Below are 23,059 nucleotides of genomic sequence, written 5' to 3' on the forward strand. Positions count from 1 at the left end.
TTAAAGAGGGTAATTACGCTCCCAACCTTATACAGAAATATATCTCTCGTGCTTTACCTTTCCAGTCACCTACCAAAGTCCCAATATCTGGCTACAGAGGAGCATTACCTTTGTGTGTGTGTGTGTGTGTGTGTGTGTGTGTGTGTGTGTGTGTGTGTGTGTGTGTGTGTGTGTGGTGGCGGTGGCCGAAAGCTAACTATCCAACCGTCCTTTTGTTGTGCCTTTCTGCGACTTAGCATCTCCGCTATATGGTGAATAGCAACTATCCTTTACATAATACTGTTACATTCCATCCTGGATTTTCCAGTGTTGGTTCCAAACAAATTTCTTGTGTGTCATGAACATAGAATTAAGGATAGTGTTAGGCAACTCTGTAATATGTACACATTTTAAAGAATGTCATGCATATTTAATAAGAAAACTAATAGTGTACTAATAATTATAACTTGACAATTTCATGATGATAGATTTTAGACTGCAGTTATTGTCAACAATAAAGTATATGCGTTGTAGCAGGTGTGAGCTAAGGCATCCATATTTCTTTATCAGTGTAAGTTGACCAAGAATATTGAAAGAGGAATCTTTTCCCACATAATGAAGAAAACACGATCGGAAAATTGTTAATTTGTTGCCTTTCCTACTGTCAAATAACTACCACAGTGTTGTTGTTGTTGTTGTCTTCAGTCCTGAAGGATCAGAAAAATCCAGCCCATTACTGAAGACAAAACATTAACATCTAAAAATGAACCAATATTGTAAAGGAATTATAGTGAATGAATGTGTATTTAGAAATAGATTGAGCAATTTCTCTGTTTGATGTAAGTATACTTTGAATGCACATTTTGTACAATTTCTCTCTCATAACAACAACTGATAAGAATAGCCTTTTTTTGCAGTAGTAACATTCATTTAAATCACTTGTTTCCAATTCACTGAAAATTAAATACTGGTAACCATATTTTTTTCCATCATGTTCAAAATGAAATTTCTGGTGAAGAGTACTCACGCTGACTACTCAAACTTGACAAAAATTCACTGAGAATTTCAGGTATGGGGAGCAGATGGCATTGTAGGAATTCCCTGATAAATTAATGTTGAGTGGGAAGGGATTTTTTTTTTTTGGGGGGGGGGGGGGGGGAGATTCCAATAATGACTTCTGATAATTTATATGGAATCAAATAACGGAAACTCCAAGTAGGAATATCAACAATGTAGGAAAAGATAGATTGCTACTTACCGTAAAGAGGACACATCAAGTTGCAGACAGGCATGATTAAAAGACACTCACATGGAGCTTTCAGTTGCAGCCTTCATCAGTAAAGAAATGATCGCTCGCACTCTCTCTCTCTCTCTCTCTCTCTCTCTCTCTCTCACACACACACACACACACACACACACACACACACACACACACACACACACACACACACGACCACTAAATCCAGCATCCTGGCCTGAAATGCTAGAGTATGAAGGCTGTGGCTGAAAACTACATGTGAGTGTCTTAATCATGCCTGTCTACAATATCCATATAATTAACCCAATTTGACTAGAGTTGCCTATAATTTCTTTGACACTGGACAAATTGTAGTTTGCAGTCTCCTGTGTTCTAATATTTTCCACACTTATGTCTGTATTATGTTAATGTTAAATACCACTAACACATTGGATAGATATCTGCAGAGAGGTCACACCAACATGCTGCTTGCGAAGAGGGGCGGCAATCTTTTCAATTGTCTACATCACTGGCTGTATGACTGAATGACATGGCACAATAAAACTAACCAGCCTTGTTATGTTGATGCAGAAAATCTCTGAAACCAAGGAGAAACTATAGCTTTTAAATTTACAGGGTTCATGAAGCTCTACTGCCAGGCTTATCAGGATAGCACCTTCTTGTGTAAAATATTCACACACCTCTGCGTGTGGACTAGTCAGGAAAATATCATCGGCAAAAAAATTTGCCATTCTATGGGTAATAGTATGGAGTGTCAAGATGCAATAAGTAGGTAGTTAAGTTAGAGACTTTATAAAGAAAAAGCTTTAGGGAAGATATAATTGAAAGTAAATACTTTCAGATTAAAGGAGACTACTCACTGAAAAGCAAAAGTGCTGAGTCTTCCATATGCATACAGGCAGGGTGAACAGTGCCAGTATTGTATTTTGCCAGATAGACTATGTTGTTTGTGTTAGAGGTTGTCTCAGAAGGTGTAGGTAGAGGGAGAGAGGTGGCCGGCAGGGAGAGGGATTGATGGTGAGGGTTTATTTAAAGGCAGCTGTTTTGCCAGATAGGAATGTGGGAGGGAGCGGTGGCAGGTACATAGGCTAGGCATGTGATGGATGGTTGTCAGAACTGGTGAAAAGTGGCAAACTCTGAAGTTGCGCTGGGGATGTGAATTGGGAGGTTGTGACATGACAGAAGAAGGGGAAACCATTGGGTGGAGGGTGTGGGAACAGTGAGTAAAGGGCAGTTGAGACCAGGCAATTAAGAGAGTGAAGGACGTGTCATAAGAACCATTCCAATCTGCGTAGTTCAGAGGTTGGGCTGAAACAGCTGAACCATATCCTTCATCATGGTTTTGATTATCTGTTGTCATGTCTTTAAATGAGGTATATCCTACCCAAGTCTTTTGCAGCTGATTCTTGGGGGTGGTGGGAGTACTGGGGTTGTGTGAGGACATATCATGGGAAATCTGTAAATTTGTTTGTGGACTAGGTTTTTGGAGTGGGGGTGGGGGGTGGGGGGTTGTGCCTCTCAATGAAGGGCTTCTTGAGACCTCAGCATACTGGGCAATGGAGTTCTCATAAGTCAAGATACATTGTTCATTCGTGGCCAGGCCAACATCGGGTGATTTTTGGTGTGGAAGGGATAGCAAAATGAAGTTATTGTTGATGTTATGTGGTTTTAATGTGGACAGAGGTGGGAACAGAGCAATCAGAGGGGTGGAGGTCAACAACCAGGAAGAAGGCAAGTTGGGTTGAGGTGGGGAAGGTGAAGTGGATAGGAGAGGATTTGAGGGTGTGAAGGAATGAGGAAAGGATGTCTTGCCCCTGAGATCAGGTCATAAGAATAACATCAATTAACCTGAGTCAGACTATAGTTTTTGCATTTTGGGATGTCACGAAAGTCTCCTTGAGATGGCACACAAACGAGTTGGCACTGGATGGTTCCATGCAGGTGCTCAGGTGCTCATAGCTGTGCTCTTGATTTGTTTGTGTGCGTTCCCTTCAACAATTGCCTAGCCACCCATGGATGACATCTGCATTGATGAGAACTCCTTTGCTCAGTATGCTGAAGGTCTCATAGAGAGACATTATCCCCAAAAAATAATTCACAAGATATCCTGCACCTTATCCACACACATTCCAAATCCTCCACCAACTGCAAGAACTGGCTATAAAGAAACGCCCTCCTTGTCACCCAATATCATCCCAGTCTGGAACAACTGAAACATATTCTTCATCAGTGCTCTGATTATCTCTTATCATGCTCTGAAATATGGGATATCCTACTCAAGATAGCGGTGATGTATGCATGACATACTCCTGCTGTGTGTGTGTGTGTGTGTTTTTCAATTTCTGAAGAAGGCTGTAGCCTACAAGCTCAATATGTGAACAGTCTTTTCGTTGTACCCGTCCACAACTCAATGTCATATTTACGGTGAGTAGCAATGAATCCTTTTCATAATATTCTTGATATTCCAACTTGGACTTTCCATTGTTTAATCTCGACATGTGTTTTCTGCAATAGCTTCAGCTGGCATAGATTTTTTATCATCCGAGCAAGCAGCAGAATGTTTACCGAGGATCAACCCCATCAAATACATTATGAGGAATATACAAAACACTTTTTAATGCTCTAAGATAGGTCTTAGCCAGAAAAATTAAAATAAGGGCTCAACAAGACTAATGTTCATTCCCATTTACAACACAACCTTCAAGAAATTGTTCCTCAATGAGTACTGTGTTGGCAGACTGCTGCATTTCCCCAATAGTCTGCACGATGTTGGCTGAAACAACAGATTGCTAGTAACATCCAGAGGTATCTACCTGCTTGCAGTTGTAATCACAAAGCCAAGAAATTTTTCTGAATTTTTTTTTCCCCACTGTTAATTTCACATGTCAAAACAAGTACAATGTGGTATATGGAATTCACATAGTAAGTAAGTGCAAAAAGATTATTGCTGGTTTCAACATGATAAAAACAACAATATAAACAGATAGTTTAAAAGTGGTGCCTGGATAGCCTTGCACCAACTATATAAGTGCAAAAGTACTTGGCAGAATGAAAGGCACATGTGTAAATAGTAGTATTAAGTATAAGACCCTATGTGCAAATGAGAACTCAGAATAATAAGTAATATGTGACACCTAATCCAATCAATTAATACAGGCAACTTCCTCAATTCTTCAGGGCAAAGAAAGATACAACATACCTTGAAAGTTAGCCTTGATTTCACTCTTGTTGCTAACGCATTGTTGATTGATTTGTCAAACTGAAGCATCACCTTAACGGCAAGCTGTGGAGATATTTGTCCATACTGAAAGAGAAAACACACAGCACTATATTTCTATACAGGGCATACTGTACTGTTTTGTAAAACCAGTCATGTTACAGAAGATACAAACAATAACACTCTTCCATGTCATGTCAAAATAATATTTTCTTTGGACGCTTGAATTTAAATCTGAACAAATTAATAACCTGCATATAATATACAAACAAGATACAAATTATGTAAGACCGAATAAAAAAAGAACAGTTGAAAATTAAAACAATAATGCGATGTGTGAGTAAAATAACCAAAGCAATATTTTTTTAAGTCTACCATGACTTGTTCCATGTCACTGAAGGCTTTCATTGAGAGGATCTACAGGACAGGTTGAATGAATGAATGAAAGAATAAGCTCACATGATTTATAACTTTACAAGCCTTACTATTTAGTGTGAGGTTCCGAGAATATCTGTAATACTTTTTTTTTCCTTGTCTACAATAAAACTTTTGTTTGAACTTCCTCCTGTTATGTTCCTCTTCAGTAATATATGTGTTTCAATTCTATTTGGTCTTTTTTGCTGTACTTCTCTTAGGCATAGTTAGGCAAGCCACTTGACCCAATTTGACACATCCTGGAACTATTTTATTTCTGAGGTTTAATTTTCAGTGTCAGTTTACCATTACTGGTATACAATTAGAAAAATATTTCATGAATATTTTCTTTCTATCTTTATTTCCTAATCTGTAGAATACACCTGATGATGATATTTGGTTTGTGGGGCACTCAACTGCTTAGTTATCAGTGACCGTACAAAGTCTCAATATGTGCACAGTCCAGTCTCGCCACTTTCCAGAATGATGAAATGGTGAGGACAACACAAACATCCAGTCCCCTGGGCAGAAAAAAATCTCCAACATGGCCAAGAGTCGAACCTGGGACCCCATGATCTAGAGACAGCAATGCCAGCCAGTAGGCCACGGGCTACTTGGTTTAGATTGTATGAAAACGTAATTTTAGAGCACTAGCTCAAACAAGATGGTTTTCATAATCACATTACTAAAATAAAAAATAAAATAAACACAAAATATTTTGCATGTACCAATAAAGTACTGATACCTTTTGAATACCACACTAATTTATCTTCAAAAATACAAGTGCATAATGGTCAGTTGTTTAAGGAGAAGTAGTATACTTCATTTACTGTCAAATTTAGTTCTTAGGGCATGATGTGTCTTCAAATTCACCAAATCCACTACATAAAAGAGGACATTTTAGACTCTTTCAATCTCTTGGATAAATTTCTGTGGAGACCACACTGATAGGTTTGATTGCTTTTAAATTTTACAGATATGCATCTGGGCAGACATCGAAAAGAAACTTTAATATGATCTTGTTCAGTAAAATGAAAGTTCAGAATTTCAATCTTCAGTCTATCATTCATTTAGTCACTATGCGATGGACAAGCAACAGAAGTCTTGCACACAGATTTTTGTTTTAAAGTGTCTTAGTACTGCCTGACAAGGCAGACAAAAGGCACAACCAGAACGACAGTACTATTGTGCTACACCCAAGAAAGACAAATAAAAAAAACATACTGCCCAGTATTATTAAAAGTGGATCAGTACCATGCTGAACATCTAGCATCAAGTAAACACTGAATGGTGTATTTCATATCATGGTTTGAAATCTGTTATTCTATGACTTATCTAAATAAATCACTGCAAGTTTGAATTTCATTGCTTTATTTATTTTGTAAAAACCTATATGTACATGACTACTGTGCAATTTGCACTAAAATGGTGTGCACAGGGTTCATCGACTCACTTTCAGACTATTTCTCTATGGTTCCCCCCCTTGAACAGGTAGTGAAAAAAACAAAAACTTAAGTCTTCCCATGTGAGCTCTGATTTCTCTTATTTTACTGGGATGGTCTTTTCTCCACACGATAATAGAACCCAGCAAAATACTGTAACATTTTTAGGGGAAAGTTGGTGACTGAAATTTAAACGTTCTCTCCATAGTAAGAAATTTCTGTTTTAATTACTGCTGCGACAGCTAGTATATCATATCCATAATGTTCTTCCCCCTTTTCTGCCACAATAAAAAGCAAGCTGCACTTCTTTGAAATTTTTCGATGTCCTCCATCAATCCTATCTGGTAAGGATCCCCCGTGCAGCAGTATTCCAGAAGAGGATGGCCAAGTGTAATGTAGTGGGGTTCTTACATCTTCTACATGTTCTGCCAATAAAACACAGTCTTTGGTTTGATGTTGCCACAATATTATCTCTGTGACGCTTCCAATTAAAATTCTTGTAATTGTAATCCCTAGGTATTTAGTTGAATTGACAACTGAAATTTGACGGATTCCTATCAGTACACACATTTTTTATTGTTTATAATTGTCACTTTTTACAGCACAAAGATATCTCATCTGAATCATTTTGCAATTGGTTTTGGTCTTCCGTTAGCTTTAAGAGATGGAACAACAACAATCTAAGAGTGCTGCTCAGATTGTCTGCTACATCATTTACACAGATTAGTAACACCAGAAGGCCTGTAACGTTTATAGTGGTATGCCGGTTATCACTTCTCTTTTACTCAGTGCCTTTCTGTCGCTTACTTCAGACTGTGATCTTTCTGACTGGAAATCATGAATCTAGTAGCACAACTGTGATGATCCTCCACAGACATGCAATTTGATTGGGAGCCACCTGTGAGGAATCGTTATCAACAACTTTCCGTAAATATAGAAATATTTAATCAATTTGAGAGCCCCAGTCAATAGTGCTCAATACTTGGTATGAATCTAATGTAGTGTGTCCTCTTTACATTTTATAAATCACATGCCATCATGCATTTAATCTTGTGCTTAATTCCTTAAAGTATGGTTCAGATATATTCTTCATTGGAGTGGGGAACCAACTCTCCAGTAGTATATTTATGCATATCATCACTGTAATAAATAAGTGTATTACTATATATTTTGGGTTAAGTAAGCCCACTCACATTCTTTCAATATTTTTCACTCCATTTACAGATGTAACCTTTCACAGGTCTATGCTATAAACACTATTGCTATTTTGCCCTTTCCACCAGCCATAAATTCAATCACATTCATAACAACGTACCTCATCCAACCACCTTTCTCATTGCACACAAACTACTTTGAGCTGAAATATGGCTGTACATAATCACGTTATCATGTTACTTCCCACTGCTGCCAAAAATGATGTTTACTTTGATTGACAAATGGTTTTCTTTACATAGTTCTTGGAATGCACATTTCATCCAATTACACATACAATTTAGCAAGACTATTCTAGCACAGAAAAAACTAAGACCTTGAGACAATCTTAGATAATGGTTGGCCAACCTTGTTATTCTATCTTTTGCTTTAAAAGTTGGTTTCCTTGATGCCTGTTGCTTTATGTCATCAAAAGCCAACCAGCAACTTTTCTCATACAGTTTCGTTGTCATACTCTTAATTGAAGAAGTTTATGAACTGAAGAAAGTTTAGTTGAATATATATAAAAACACAGCACAAAATGCTACTGATCAATACTCTAAAAAGTGGAGAAACAAGAAATAAACTTTAAAAAATTACTTAGATGACTGATGTAATCTACAATACTCTGAATACATTGCTTACAAACTTACACCACAACATATTGACCAAATTTTTTGGATTACTTCATGCCTTATATTTTTTTATGCAGACTGGCATTCAGTTTAACAGTAAGTTGGACGTATGTGGGAAATTCCCAAAACTACCATCAAATTGCCTGATAAAATTGGCCTAACAGCACAGGACTGAACCAAGCTGGTACTGTTAACCCAGTTTGACAGGTAGTTCTCTTCTAATGTAGAAATTTCACTGTTTTCTTCCCTTTCTTAGCGCAGAAAATTGCTTTCTCTTTTTTTATGAGAATAAAGTGGTGGTGGTCTTTACTGCCCACTATATTTGCTCTGTTCTTTCATTTCCATATTTCTGAAGATATGCACTGAAGAACTTTGCTTTCACTATTAATCTACTTTAGCATAAAATTTCCCTTATCATCCTTTAAAGGCATTTGATAACACTTACAACCTCCTGCAACTTTCCACAATGATTTTCTACCTCCTCTTAAAAATGAGACCACATTGATTCAGAATATTATTGAGCAGTATAGTGATATACTGATCAATCTTCTATTACTAGCTTGTCTTTTTTTTTTTTTTTTAATGTATAACCTGACCTGATCCACACGCCTGAAGGTTCTTCTTGTTGATGGAATCTACAGAACAGGGATAACAAATGACTATTCCCATGGAATTAATTCTGTTAATCTTTACAAGTTGAGCTACTCAATCTGAGGTTCCTCCAATGTCCACTATACTGTTAATTTCTTTGTTTATAATGGAGAGTCTTTATCTGAACTTCCTCCTGTTTCATCCTCATTGGTAACAAGTGTCCAGATCTTAATTCTTTTTGGTTTTTCTTCCTTTTTTCCCTGTAATTCTGCTATCCACACATGTCTCTGGATCATAAACTTTTGTAATTTATTGTCTCCAGATAAAAGGTAATACAGGCAAGCAATTTTCTAAGGTATATTTAATAGTGTCTTTAATACAACTGGCTGACAGAGAACACCTGGCCAGCATCTCTTGTCCTAAAGTCTGAGTGACATGCCCTTTTTAATCCAACAAACTTTAACCCAACAGTTTTAGTATTATGGCATTTTTTTATTGTACATATGGTACATTGTTAAGATAAGGGTGGCTTTTTGTGGCTGTAGATATAGTGGAGATGATTTCAGCTACATAGGTAAAGTGGAAATAATTATGTACATCCTACTTCATAAATGGCTTTAAAATTTCAGATAACTGCATGTCACGTTTGGTGGATATTGTGGACTTTATTGAAACTACAAAGGTCAAGTGAATTAATCATTACTAGCAGTTGTGGCTCTTTTTTGGTGAAGTTGCTGCTCTGTCATTAGTTGGGATGATGGAGTTATGTTTAGCTTCACAGATTCAGTGAAATTATTGACAGTAGTAATTTTGGAGTTTCTTCTTATGGATATCACTATTTTTCACTGGTGAGCATCCCACAACATTCATTTTAGGTGTATAAGTCAAGTGAAGTTTTCAATACAATCAGCTGATGGTTTTTTGTTCTTTATTTTTCTCTTGAAATTGTTATTTGATCATTCTTTAGTATCACGTAGTTGAGTTTACTTATATAGGATAATTAAAGATGACAACATCGATTTCCTGATATATTTGGAGGGTTTATATAATATGGATTAATCAATTTTTGACTTTGGCCTATGTAGAAAGTACGGTATCTGTGATTACTCATGCACGTGATTGCAAGGGGCATTTTGATGGTAGAGCTAGGCATCCTGTACGGGGCGGACAGGGACCAGGTAGAACTTGCAGTGTGATACCAATCCCCCAAACTAACAAGTTCTAGGTGCTGTCCTTCCCTTAAACTCAGCCTGAGAGACTCAGGTCACCTGTTTTGGGGAGGCAGCCCACACAATCTTCCACTCATCGATTATTTGTCTGACGTAAGACACATGTTGCAGAAGTGATGTGTCCTTCACGCTTCCTCTCAGGACACAACAGTATGCAAAGATGGGCAAGCATGAATGTTCAAAGGCTTGTTTCATCTGTAGGAGTGTGTCAAAGAGATGGTGAAAAAAGCAAACAAGTAGACTCTTGAAGACAGGCATGAACTATCCTGAGAAAAGTCTACTAACAATGTTTCAAGAACCAGATTTAAATTATGACTCTAGGAATATGCTACAGCCCCTTATGTATTGCTCACACAGGGATTGTGAGAACAGGATCAGAATAATTGCAACACACACAGAGGCAGTCAAACAATCATTCTTCCCGCACTCCATATCTGAACAATAACAAACCCAAATAACTGGTATAATAGGCTGTAGCCTCTGCCTTGCACTTCATGGCCATTTGCAAAATACAGATACAGATTACAGATGTAGACGTGATGGAAGTAGGCATAATTTGTTTGGTTTGTTCTTGTTCAATCCCTATGGAAGTTTCATTAGTTACTTATTAGTTATTTGATCATTTTACGTATACTTTCTATTACAAAACTGTTGTTGTTCTTGTTTGTTGTGAATGCTTGAATGAGATAATAGCTGCCATACTGGATGTAGGTGTGGTGTTTACCAATATCTACCACTTTGGTGTGAACATCTGTGTTGGATACTGGGAACTATTCCAGTTGGTGCATTCAGCTTTCAGAAAAGTAAGTACCTGTGAGTGATGACAGCCTTAAAATTAACAGATTCTTAGGTATTGATACACAGAAATCACAAACTGATATTACAAACTAATGTGATTACTGTTTTCTGAGTTAATAATATTTTTCAGGGTACCCATGAGGCTATGCAGACTGATAAAGATACTTGCCAAATTATTTGCATACATTCAACAAGTTCCATAATGAGACCAGTCTTATTTGAAAACTTTTTTTTAGCTCTTGCCTAGATTTTCGAAATTATATTATCTACCTCAGGTCATTATTCACATCAAACGCTAGAGGAAAATTCCTCTCGATATATAACTTGTTTCCCCACCACAGCTGACTTTCTAAGTTTTGCATTGCTATAAGGCACACCATAGCTCAGATAGTTTCAACATCATACAAGGTTGGGTTTGGTTTCTTTCTCTTTTGATATCTGCGGAACTGTATGCATTAGATCTCTTCCCACTTCTTCACTGAGTCTTCTTTTGATTTAATATTATCCACTGCACACTCAACCTGTTCCAAGCCCTCAAGGTTGCATATCATGTATATCTCCCTTTTAATTACTGTGTCACTCTATCCAACTTTGTAAACACTTTTCACTTTAACTCATTTATCTTCATATTTATATTCTTATGTCAACTGTGCTAAATTGTAGTCTGTAAACACTTCACTCTCTTCACTAGTTTCCAGATACATTATACAATTGTGAATTATGCAGCCACTCCTAACCACATACCAGTTTCTTATTCTTTCAGTAATATACAACAAATATACAACAGTTTGCACTTCATTCATTTCTTTAAGCACTTTTCTTGTCAACACATTTTTTTTTTTCATACAGAAGTCTTAATGTTCTCCACATTTCCCCTTCATTTTACTTTAGTGCTGACACTGATTCTTACATTCTTCATAGAGTGAGGCAATTGTCAAATTACGAACCCAGTCCTCAATACTCACTTGGGTTTAGGACTTCTTCTGAAGCTTTTTGGTTCTTTTATCTCTGACAGTGGTTTTCATACATATAAAAAACTGCAAAGTTGCTCTGGTATCATGGACCATGTCGTATAAGCATGATCAATAATAGCAAGACTACATGTAGCAAAACAATGTTTCAATGTGTTAACATTACATAACACTGGCGCATAAACCTTAGGAGCCTTCTGTAAATGACTAACAAACAACCGTTTTCAGTTGCTTAAAGTTAACTGAAAATTTCAAGATATATTATTTATATTTCCAAAACTTCACACCAAACAATTTGTTTTCTTTGTAAATACTGAAAGTGTCTTTATCACGTTACTTCCGATTTGAAAGTAAATGAATAGTTCATTACATAATTTGGATTTTGTATGCATGAAATCAAATGCTTACAACCACTCATTTATAACACAGTGGACATGGAAAGATATTCTGTTCAGCTGAATGGGAAATTCAAATTACCAGAATGACAGAAAATTTATTTATTTGTTTACGAGTGCCTCCCAGAACGTTTAGTGGCTGAAGAACAACCAATTGTTATGAAATGAAAAATCTATAAAACAATTGATATTAATTTCCATAATAAACAAAAATCTATTATTAATCACTTCAGCTCTCGGATACCAATGAATGAAAAACAAAAAATAAATAAATATATTTTGTAGGTGATAATGTAAAATTTCAGACTGAGTTACAGTTAGAGATACTGCAAATTAACATGTGGGTTATAATTTAATTGAGCATATAACACACTATACTGTTCCATGGAATTAATTCATTTAATCGTATGTTGTTGTTGTCTTCAGTCCTGAGACTGGTTTGATGCAGCTCTCCATGCTACTCTATCCTGTGCAAGCTTTTTCATCTCCAAGTACTTACTGTAACCTACATGCTTCTGAATCTGCTTGGTGTATTCATCTCTTGGTCTCCCTCTACGATTTTTACCCTCCACGCTGCCCTCCAATGCTAAATTTGTGATCCCTTGATGCCTCAGAACATGTCCTACCAACCGGTCCCTTCTTCTTGTCAAGTTGTGCCACAAACTCCTCTTCTCCCCAATTCTATTTAATACCTCCTCATTAGTTATGTGATCTACCCATCTAATCTTCAGCATTCTTCTGTAGCACCACATTTCGAAAGCTTCTATTCTCTTCTTGTCCAAACTATTTATTGTCCATGTTTCACTTTCATACAAATACGTTCAGAAACGACTTCCTGACACTTACATCTATACTTGATGTTAACAAATTTCTCTTCTTCAGAAACGCTTTCCTTGCCATTGCCAGTCTACATTTTATATCCTCTTTACTTCGACCATCATCAGTTATTTTTCTCCCCAAATAGCAAAACTTCTTTACTACTTTAAGTGTCTCAATTCCTAATCTAATTCCCTCAGCATCACCTGATTTAATCAGATTATATTCCATTATCCTCGTTTTGGTTTTGTTGATCTTATATCCTCCTTTCAAGACACTGTCCATTTCGTTCAACTGCTCTTCCAAGTCCTTTGCCGTCTCTGACAGAATTACAATGTCATCGGCGAACCTCAACATTTTTATTTCTTCTCCATGGACTTTAATAACTACTCTGAATTTTTCTTTTGTTTCCTTTACTGCTTGCTCAATATACAGATTGAATAACATCGGGGACAAGCTACAACCCTGTCTCACTCCCTTCCCAACCACTTCTTCCCTTTAATGTCCCTTGACTCTTATAACTGCCATCTGGTTTCTGTACAAATTGTAAATAGCCTTTCGCTCCCTGTATTTTACCCCTGCCACCTTTAGAATTTGAAAGAGAGTATTCCAGTCAACATTGTCAAAAGCCTTCTCTAAGTTTACAAATGCTAGAAATGTAGGTTTGCCTTTCCTTAATCTATTTTCTAAGATAAGTCGCAGGGTCAGTATTGCCTCATTGTTCCAACATTTCTGCGGAATCCAAACAGATCTTCGCCGAGATCGGCTTCGAACCAGTTTTTCCATTCGTCTGTAAAGAATTCGCGTAAAGTATTTTGCAGCTGTGACTTATTAAACTGATAGTTCGGTAATTTTCACATCTGTCAATACTTGCTTTCTTTGGGATTGGAATTATTATATTCTTCTTGAAGTCTGAGGGTATTTCACCTGTCTCATACATCTTTCCCACCAGATAGTAGAGTTTTGGCAAGACTGGCTCTCCCAAGGCCGTCAGTAGTTCCAATGGAATGTTGTCTACTCCCGGGGCCTTGTTTCGACTTAGGTGTTTCAGTGCTCTGTCAAACTCTTCACGCAATATCGTATCTCCCATTTCATCTTCACCTACATCCTCTTCCATTTCCATAATATCGTCCTGAAGTACATCACCCTTGTATAGACCCTATATATACTCCATCCACCTTTCTGCTTTCTCTTCTTTGCTTAGAACTGGGTTTCCATCTGAGCTCTTGATATTCATACAAGTGGCTCTTTTCTCCAAAAGTAACTTTCATTTTGTGTAGGCAGTATCCTATCTTGCCCCTAGTGAGATAAGCCTCCACATCCTTACATTTGCCCTCTAGCCATCCCTGCTTAGCCGTTTTGCACTTCCTGTTGATCTCATTTTTGAGACGTTTGTATTCCTCTTTTCCTGCTTCACTTGCTGCATTTTTGTATTTTCTCCTCTCATCAATTAAATTCAATATTTCTTCTGTTACCCAAGGATTTCTACTAGCCCTCATCTTTTTACCTACTTGATCCTCTGCTGCCTTCACTACTTCATCCCTCAGAGCTACCCTCCCTTCTTCTTCTTCTGTATTTATTTCCCCCATTCCTGTCAATTGTTCCCTTATGCTCTGCCTGAAACTCTGTAGAACCTCTGGTTTAGTCAGTTTATACAGGTCCCATCTCCTTAAATTCCCACCTTTTTGCAGTTTCTTCAGTTTTAATCTATAGTCCATAACCAATAGATTGTGGTCAGAGTCCACATCTTCCCCTGGAAATGTCTTACAATTTAAAACCTGGTTCCTAAATCTCTGTCTTGCCATTATATAATCTATCTGATACCTTCTAGGTATCTACACTTAATCATATAGCAATTCAATAAAAGGAACACCAATGACAGATTTCCAAGCTCCAAAGACCAGTCTCTGCAAGACACACAATTCTTTTAAAGGCATGTAAAATCCCAGTGGATGAAAAGTGGGTAAACTTGAGACCTTCCTATCAATTTGCTGTTTGGCTTCCTGGCTTCAACATTACATACTGAGCCTAATTCACCCATTCACTCACACAGACTACTCCATAAATGCAATACTGATGAAGAAGTTTCAGGAATGTGAAAATAGTCCAGTTATTGTTGGGATTTTGTGAACAAAATATTTGTTATGTGTGTGAGCAGTGAGTTAACATGTATAGATCTCTCTGCCTATTACGTGTATTGTTAGGTATTTAAGCTAAATGTTCTGTGTTGTGTACCTCGTGTAGCCTCATGCCTTTGTAACCTATGGAAACACATTAAATGTAGAAATGTTTCTCCATCAATGTTATTTTATTGCACAGATATGTAATTCAACAATTAAACTGAATAAGTTTATCCAGTGAATGGTGGAAAACTAACTGCACAAATGGCTTCTGCCCAAATACTACAGACTGAGAAGCCCATGGGTTGAGAGAATTATGCAACTTTGAAAACAGTTGGATTACCTTTGGAATGTTATTAATGGAACCTTAAAGTCAACACATTCAAGTTTCCAGAACAAAAATTGTAAGGCAAAATCCAATTACTTTTTCTAGCCAATCATGTAAATTACATTCATAAAGAAAGATAAAAGAACAATAAAGGCAGTTGTAATTTCCTTCCTTTGAGTACTGAGTTTTCAGTATGTACCCACATTTACTTCCTTAGAACCAACCAAGGACAAATTGAGAGAAATATTTGTTACTTTTCATGGCATGCTTGAAAGACAGGGTAATCATTAAAGACAGACTGGTAACATGACAATGTTACCAAGTACGTCAATGAACAGTTTAGGCAACAACTGAGTGAATTTGGAATTAGACATAAAACTACAATTTTCTACAGTTCTGCTCAAAATGGAGTAGCAGAACGGGCTAACAGAACAATCTTAGAGAAACCAAGGAACATGTTAAACAACGCAGAATTACCAAAATGTTATTGGACAAAGCAGTATGAACTGCAGTGTATCTATACAACAGATTGCCTACTAAAGCTGTATGTACCAAGATCCCCTAAGTAATCTAGACTGGTGAGAAACCTGGTCTAGATCTAAGAATTTTTGGATATAAGAGCATGGTACAAATTCCCAAACAACTTTGAAGAAAATGGGACTCAAAATCCAAAAAATATATTTTTAGTGTAAGAAACTCCAGTAGCATAGGATGTCAATTTATTATGCTAATCACATGTAATGAAATTTAAGTTGTATCCAGCTTATGAGATGTATACTGCTCACAGACTCTACAATGAACATCTTATGGTTGAACAAGCCTTGACCAGTCCAAATACAGATAACTGGTAGAAAGCTATAGAAAAGGAATTACAATCTTTCTCCCAGAATGACACTTATGAATGGGTTGATGTACCACGAGGAAAGAAACCATTACAAGTAAGAGTGAGTGAGTTAGTTAGTTGGTTGCGTGTTCCATTGATCAATCACACAGTACGGTAGCCATAATGATGTGGAACGTGTGAAGTGCACAAGAAATGTACACTGGAACAATACAGAGTTAAAGATTAATATTTCTATTATTTACCCATTCCCTTAAATTTATTTACCCCATTCCCATAAATGGCACAAAATGCATATACTATATTTATAGATTTATTTATTCATATTCAAGAATTCATCTATGGTATAGAAGGAGTTGTCAAGGAGATATGAATTCAATTTATTTTTGAAGCTATTATTGCCAACTGTGACACACCTTATTTCATCTGCTAATTTGTTGAAAATTTTTATGTCACCATATTTTACCACATTCTGTGCCAAAGATAGGTTGACTAAAGGATAGTGTAAGACTTCCTTTTTTTCTGGTTTTATAATCATGAATGTCACTGTTGTTTTTAAACTGGTCCATGTAGTTGAGAACAAATTTCGTTAGTGAGTAAATGTACTGTGAGGCTGTTGTAAGAATTCACCATATTTTAAAAAGATGCCTACAAGATGTGCGACTATGAACCCCACACATTATTCTAACCACTTTCTATTGAGCAGTGAATACTTTTTGTCTAAATGTTGAGTTACACCAAAATGTTATTCCGTATGACACCAGAGGGTTAAAGTATGTTAGCTTACTAATTTCTATATCCCCATAAATGGCAATTATTCTGATGTTGCTGAACCTAGTCGATTTAGAAGATCCAAAATATGAATTTTCCAATTAAGATTCTTATCTATATGTACAACCAAAAAACTTAGTATAGTATACTCTACTCTGTCTACTGACTTCTGCTGATGTGTTACATTTTTCGAAGGAACTGAACTTTTCCCAGCAGAAAATTGGATGCACTGTGATTTTTCAAAGTTTAGAGCAAGCCCATTTGCAGAAAGCCAATTAATGACTTTTCCAAAGACCTTATTTGTATCGTTTTCAATTGGACTTTCTTTTACTGGATTAATAACAATGCTTGTATCATCAGTGAACAGTGTAAGTTGAGCTTCCTGTTTCAGATAAAAATGGAGGTCATTCACATATATCAAGAGAAGGGGGGGTCGACTGAAGCATCCGATCCCACCCGTCGGCTTTCACCCGTGACGTAAGGCTCTTGTGGTGTGTGGCGTCACGACGGTGCGGAATTTAGTTTGTGAGAGTAGTGTGTTTGCAGATGTCTTTTTGATGCGATCGGTGATGCTCTCTGGTGGTGTGTCAGGTGATGTTTTTGGTTTAGTTTGAGAGTTTGCTGTCGTGTGTCAATTTTGGTAAATTGCTTTTTTTTATATTTATGGTAGGTATGGATATGACTGACAGGATCAACAGTTTTCAGTTGTTGGCTGTGATGGGGGACAGTGCGTTGTCTCTAATAAAATTTCTTCAACTATTCGGATTTTTTGATGAAGTCTTGAAGTGTTCAGCATGTCATGAAGAAATGAGGCTTGCTTAAAGTTCCGGTGTCTTGGACCAGGGACAGTTGTATGTGGAGATGTCGTTAAGGATAACAGGTCAAGGGAAGTGTTCGATCCCAATGTGTGGCTGTGACTGTTCTATTGGTATCGGGAATTTTTTTTTTTTTTAGCTATATAGGTCAAGGGAAGTGTTAGGTCCTAATTTATGGGATCGAGAGCTGCTGTTGAGCTATATAGGTCAAGGGAAGTATCCGATTCCAGATGATATTGTGTTTAGTGGTATTTGAGGAGTTTTGTGCTGTCAGTTTTTTCATCGTTTTGTGTGGTTTTGTATGGGGGTGGGTGTCTAAATTTGTTTGTATTTAGCTTGTCCCCACCCAAAAACCCCCTATTTCCCACATTTGTCCCATTAGTGTCATTATGCTTTTTGTGGAACCTGTGTGCGTTTGTTTTTCGATGTATTTTCGTCCTCATAATGTGTACGTACGTAATGACTTTATATGCGCCATATTGGAATCTTAGTTGATGGACGTTTCCGCCATATTTGTGACGTCATAGATCAAAACATACGGGCGAGATCGGACGCTTCCGTATTTCCACAGAAGGGGACCCATGATTGAACTCTGTGGAACACCTAATGTAATTCCACCGCAGTTAAATGAAGAGGCAAACTTATTTAAATCACTTGACCCATATAAAGAAAGTTTTTGCTTCCTGTTCTATAGGTATGACTTAAACCACTCTTATGCTATTCCATTTATACCATAGAATTGCAACTTCTGTAACACAATGCCATGGTTCACACAATCAAATGCTTTGGACAAGTTACAGGAAATTCCTATTGGTGACATTTTACTATTTCAAGACTCTATTATGTGGACAGCGAAATTGTATATTGCAGTCTCAGTGGAACAGCATTTTTGAAATCCGAACTATGATTTACTAAGTATCCCATTACTGTTGAGATGGTTAACTACTATTGAGTACATTACTTTCTTGAAGATTTTTGAAAATGCTGAAGCAAGGACACTGGTCGATAATTATTGACATCTGTAGTGTCCCTCTTTTTGTAGAGAGGCCTGACAATGACACATTTTAACCTGTCTGGGAAAATACCTTGAGTTGGTGATGCATTATGTATGTGACTCGGAACATCAGCTGTAATTGCTCCACATTGTTTTAATATCTTATTAGAGATGTCATCTACTCCAACAGAACATTTATTTTTCATAGTTTTAATAATTTTACTTATTTCACAAGAGGTTGTTAGGTGAAACTTAATCTGAGTAAATTCCTTCCATGTACTGCCTGGCTTTTTCTTTTGAACTGTTCTCAGCAATTTTTTTTCCTACACTTACGAAATGGGCGCTGAATACATTAGCTACTTGTGTACTGTTGGTTAGGATGGTCTCATTCTCTTTCATAGTAATACTACCTACCCCAGTGGTTACTTTTCTTGTCTGCCTTCTAACAACATTCAATTCTGATTTGATTTTATTGCTGGAGTTGTTAATTTCTTCTCCAACAGACATATCTTGATTTCCTTACAACTTTTCTCAGTATGTTACAGTAATTTTTATCGTGCAAAACTACTTCTGGATCTTTAATAGTTTTTTTTTTTTTTCTTCCAGTTTTAAATCCAAGGTTTCTTTGAAAAGTGTGTGGTGCTACACTTGGTAATTTTCTTAGGGAAACAATGTTCAAAGAGGGATATAAATTTATCAAAAAATATGTTGCACTTATTATTAGCATTTGGCTCATTATACACATCTCCCCGACTAACATTTCTTAAGCTATCTCTGAATTGCTGTATAGATACTGGATTGACTGACCTCACATTTTTACTTAATGCGTAACATTGCAGAGCGATATTAAGTGGGACAAGCATGTAATGGCAGTTATGGGGAAGGCAGGTGGTCGTCTTCGGTTCACTGGTAGAATTTTGGGAAGATTTGGTTCGTCTGTAAAGGAGACCGCTTATAGAACGCAAGTGCGACCTGTTCTTGAGTAATGCTTGAGCGTTTGGGATCCCTATCAGGTCGAATTGAGGGAGTACACAGAAGCAATTCAGAGGCGGGCTGCTAGATTTGTTACTGGTAGGCTTGATCATCACGTGAGAGTTACGGAAATTCTTCAGAAACTTGGGTACGAGTCTCTAGAGGAAAGGAGGCGTTCTTTTTGTGAATCGCTGCTGAGGAAATTTAGAGAACCAGCATTTGAGGCTGACTGCAGTACAACTTTACTGCCGCCAACTTACATTTCGCAGAAAGACCACAAAGATAAGATAAGAGAGATTAGGGCTCGTACAGAGGCATATAGGCATTCATTTTTCCCTCTTTCTGTTTGGGAGTGGAACAGGGAGAGAAGATGCTAGTTGAGGTACGAGGTACCATGCGCCACGCACCTTATGGTGGATTGCGGAATATGTATGTAGATGTAGAATGGTTTCTGAACTGTACATCCTGTTAGGTTTTGTAAGTAAATCAGTTGTGCATCATGGTCCGACAACCCATTTACCACAGGGAAAGCATGTGTTTGTTTTACATCCTCTTTCTGTACAAATATATTATCTATTAACGTGCTACTGTTTTGAGCTATATGTGTAGGGAAATTGATCACTGATTCTAAGTTATATGTAGTTAATAATACTTCTAGTTCACTTTTCCTATCAGAATTACTTACAAAATTTACATTGAAATCACCACAGATTAACAATTTATTCTTTTAATCTGGCAAACAGCATAATTGGGAGTCAAACTTTTTTATGAACAGCTCTCCTAATGGGAGATGTGTCTTTAGTAGTAAAAATCATGAAGATGCAATACAAATTTTGAAGCTTATTTGGTAATCAAACGCTTCTCTCAGCTAGAGGAAACAGACTACAAAGAAACATTCACTCATGTAGAGGAATATGCTTCTTTAAGATATCTCCTATCCGCTGCCATAAAAGAAAATTTTTAATCCACTACATGGATGTGAAGCCCATATTTATCAATGACAAACTGAGTAGCAATTTTTGTGATTTCACCAGAAAACTCTTCAAGAAAAGAATCAAACTTGGCTTCTGATAAGTAGCATGCATGGTCTTAAACAGAGTGCTTACTGTTGGACTCTGTGCTTACGTAAAGCATTAACAAAGATGAACATGAGCCGGTCAATAGCTGGTCCCAATACATTTCTTAGAAGAAACTGTAATTTTGGCCATGTGGTTGATGATATTTTTATTTTGAACAAAATGACAGTTCGATGAACAGTTTCAAGAAACAACTTCAATCTGATTTTGATGTTAGATGAAGAGTAACAATATCCTGATATGAAGATCATAAGAAGTGACAAATGAGAATTGTTGATTGACCAACCAATGTACACAATGAGAATACTATAAAAATGTGGCATGAATATCTGTAAGCCAGTTTCCACAGCGCTAGAACAGGGTGTGAAGTTGTCAGTAGCAGAAGATGAAATGTGTAAAAAATAAGTATCCTACTTGGAGACAATGGAATGTCTCTAATATTTAGGTCAAACTTCCAAGTCAGATATTGCCTTTGCAGAATATACAGCATTTTAACCATTCAATAAGAGTTATGGTTAAGGACTCTTAAACAGGTAAAATTATGCCACATATGATTACTGAGCCGACTAGCGCTATCAAGTTAGCTCAGAACCAAACAAGTGTGCGATCCAAGTACATTGAAATTGGCATAATTTCACTGGGTACCACCTAAAACAAAAAGATAATACGAAAAATGTTTTCTAATTTACTGACCAAGTCTCTCAGGACATAAAAATTCCAGAAATTAGTTAAATTTATGATTTAATTACAAAGTGCCACGCATTGTGCTCTGAGATGGTTTGGTGTTCGATAAGATTGAAGCACATAAAAATATTTGTTCAAAGGTTCAGGTTGAGATCTGGCGAACAAATTTTTTTTTGGGTATGCCGGCGGGTCATATACTTACATGTATTCTTACTTCTCCATACTAATTTCGTGTTACATGGCTGATGTAGCATGCTTTTGTAAATTGTCGGGAACATATTGAATAGAGTAAAATGTATGTTCGTATATACTGTTCTTCCGTAAATATTATTTTACTGTGAAAATATATAAATCAAAACGTAAACACTCACAAAAAAAAGCAGCAACTGCAGACTAATTATATAAAGGATGGTCACAAGTAATTACAGTTAATATTAATCTCATTAAGTGGTTCACAATCGGAATTAATTCTAGATTTTTGCAACCCGATCGCAAATAACGATATCGTTTCCAAAGACACTGTTCGTCGCAATATTACGTACATTTACATTAAAACTACTAACCTGTATCAGTTCGTCCAGACTTTCTTGCAACGTATTCCCTAATGTTGTATTTCTATAAAGCTGGTATGACATTTTAGACACCTATACCTTTTGATGGGATGGATAATAACAATAAAGCGGTTTATACACACTACACAAACAGTAATTTTAACAGACGCCTCATACCACTAGGCGCTCAGCAACCGGTTGTCTTTGGAATTTGTAAATACTTCCACTTGACATGCCAAACGTAGGACAACAAATAACTGTAAAGGTCAATTCACCCTAAGCGTCACGGTGCGGCCACGTCACGTCAACATGCATTTACTTTCGTCGAATGGCTGTCCTCAACAGTCTCTTTCGCGGTAGTTGCAATCTTCTAAGATGGTTGTCCACCTTTTATACGCGAGAAGTGGAAATACACATCATGGCACCTCATATTCGTGGATGCTGCTGTCCACATTTCTACGAAATTGACACTTATTGGACTGAAATTACAGTGAGAAGACAGAAGTGCAGAACTACACAAAAAAGAGTTGGATCCGAAAAATTTCATTAAGTGATACAGAAGGGGAATTTCACACACTGCACAAGGAGGTCGGGAAAGAGCAATATTCATTTTATATTTTTGGAAGTCGAAACATCATTTCCTTTTCTGTTGTTCTGCTAAAATGAACACAGTGTTATGAGTTGCCATCGCATCCCACAAAAACTGGTTTGTTTGAGGTTAAGTTTCTCTTGATAAATTCTTGTTTTAAAGATAAGTAACTATTTTGTGACATATAAAGGAGAACACTTTAACATATCATTCACTTATGAACAGCATTACAGCATGCTTGGATAAGAAAACAACAGATTGACATGGAGTAACTATTTCAGCATTATTGCATGGTACATGGAACATATATAAAAACATCTTGCTTAGCATATTACACAGAAAATAATTAACACTTAACTCTCCTCTTTATTTATTTTTCATC

The 23,059-nt window shown here is 36.8% G+C and overlaps 1 protein-coding gene across 1 annotated transcript in view; it reads right to left on the reverse strand.

Moving 5' to 3' along the window:
- LOC126269577 (transcription initiation factor IIA subunit 2) overlaps positions 1-22,398 on the reverse strand; it is a 28,945-nt gene extending 6,547 nt beyond the window's left edge. The window contains exons 1-2 of the mRNA XM_049974003.1: positions 22,101-22,398; positions 4,437-4,541 (exon numbers count right to left, since the gene is read on the reverse strand). Of these exons, the coding sequence (XP_049829960.1) occupies positions 4,437-4,541; positions 22,101-22,172 (177 nt within the window). The 5' untranslated portion in view covers positions 22,173-22,398. The remainder of the gene's footprint in view (positions 1-4,436; positions 4,542-22,100) is intronic.
- Positions 22,399-23,059: the final 661 nt, after the last annotated feature.

This window comes from Schistocerca gregaria, chromosome 1 (genome assembly GCF_023897955.1).
Source record: "Schistocerca gregaria isolate iqSchGreg1 chromosome 1, iqSchGreg1.2, whole genome shotgun sequence".
Taxonomy (NCBI): domain Eukaryota; kingdom Metazoa; phylum Arthropoda; class Insecta; order Orthoptera; family Acrididae; genus Schistocerca; species Schistocerca gregaria.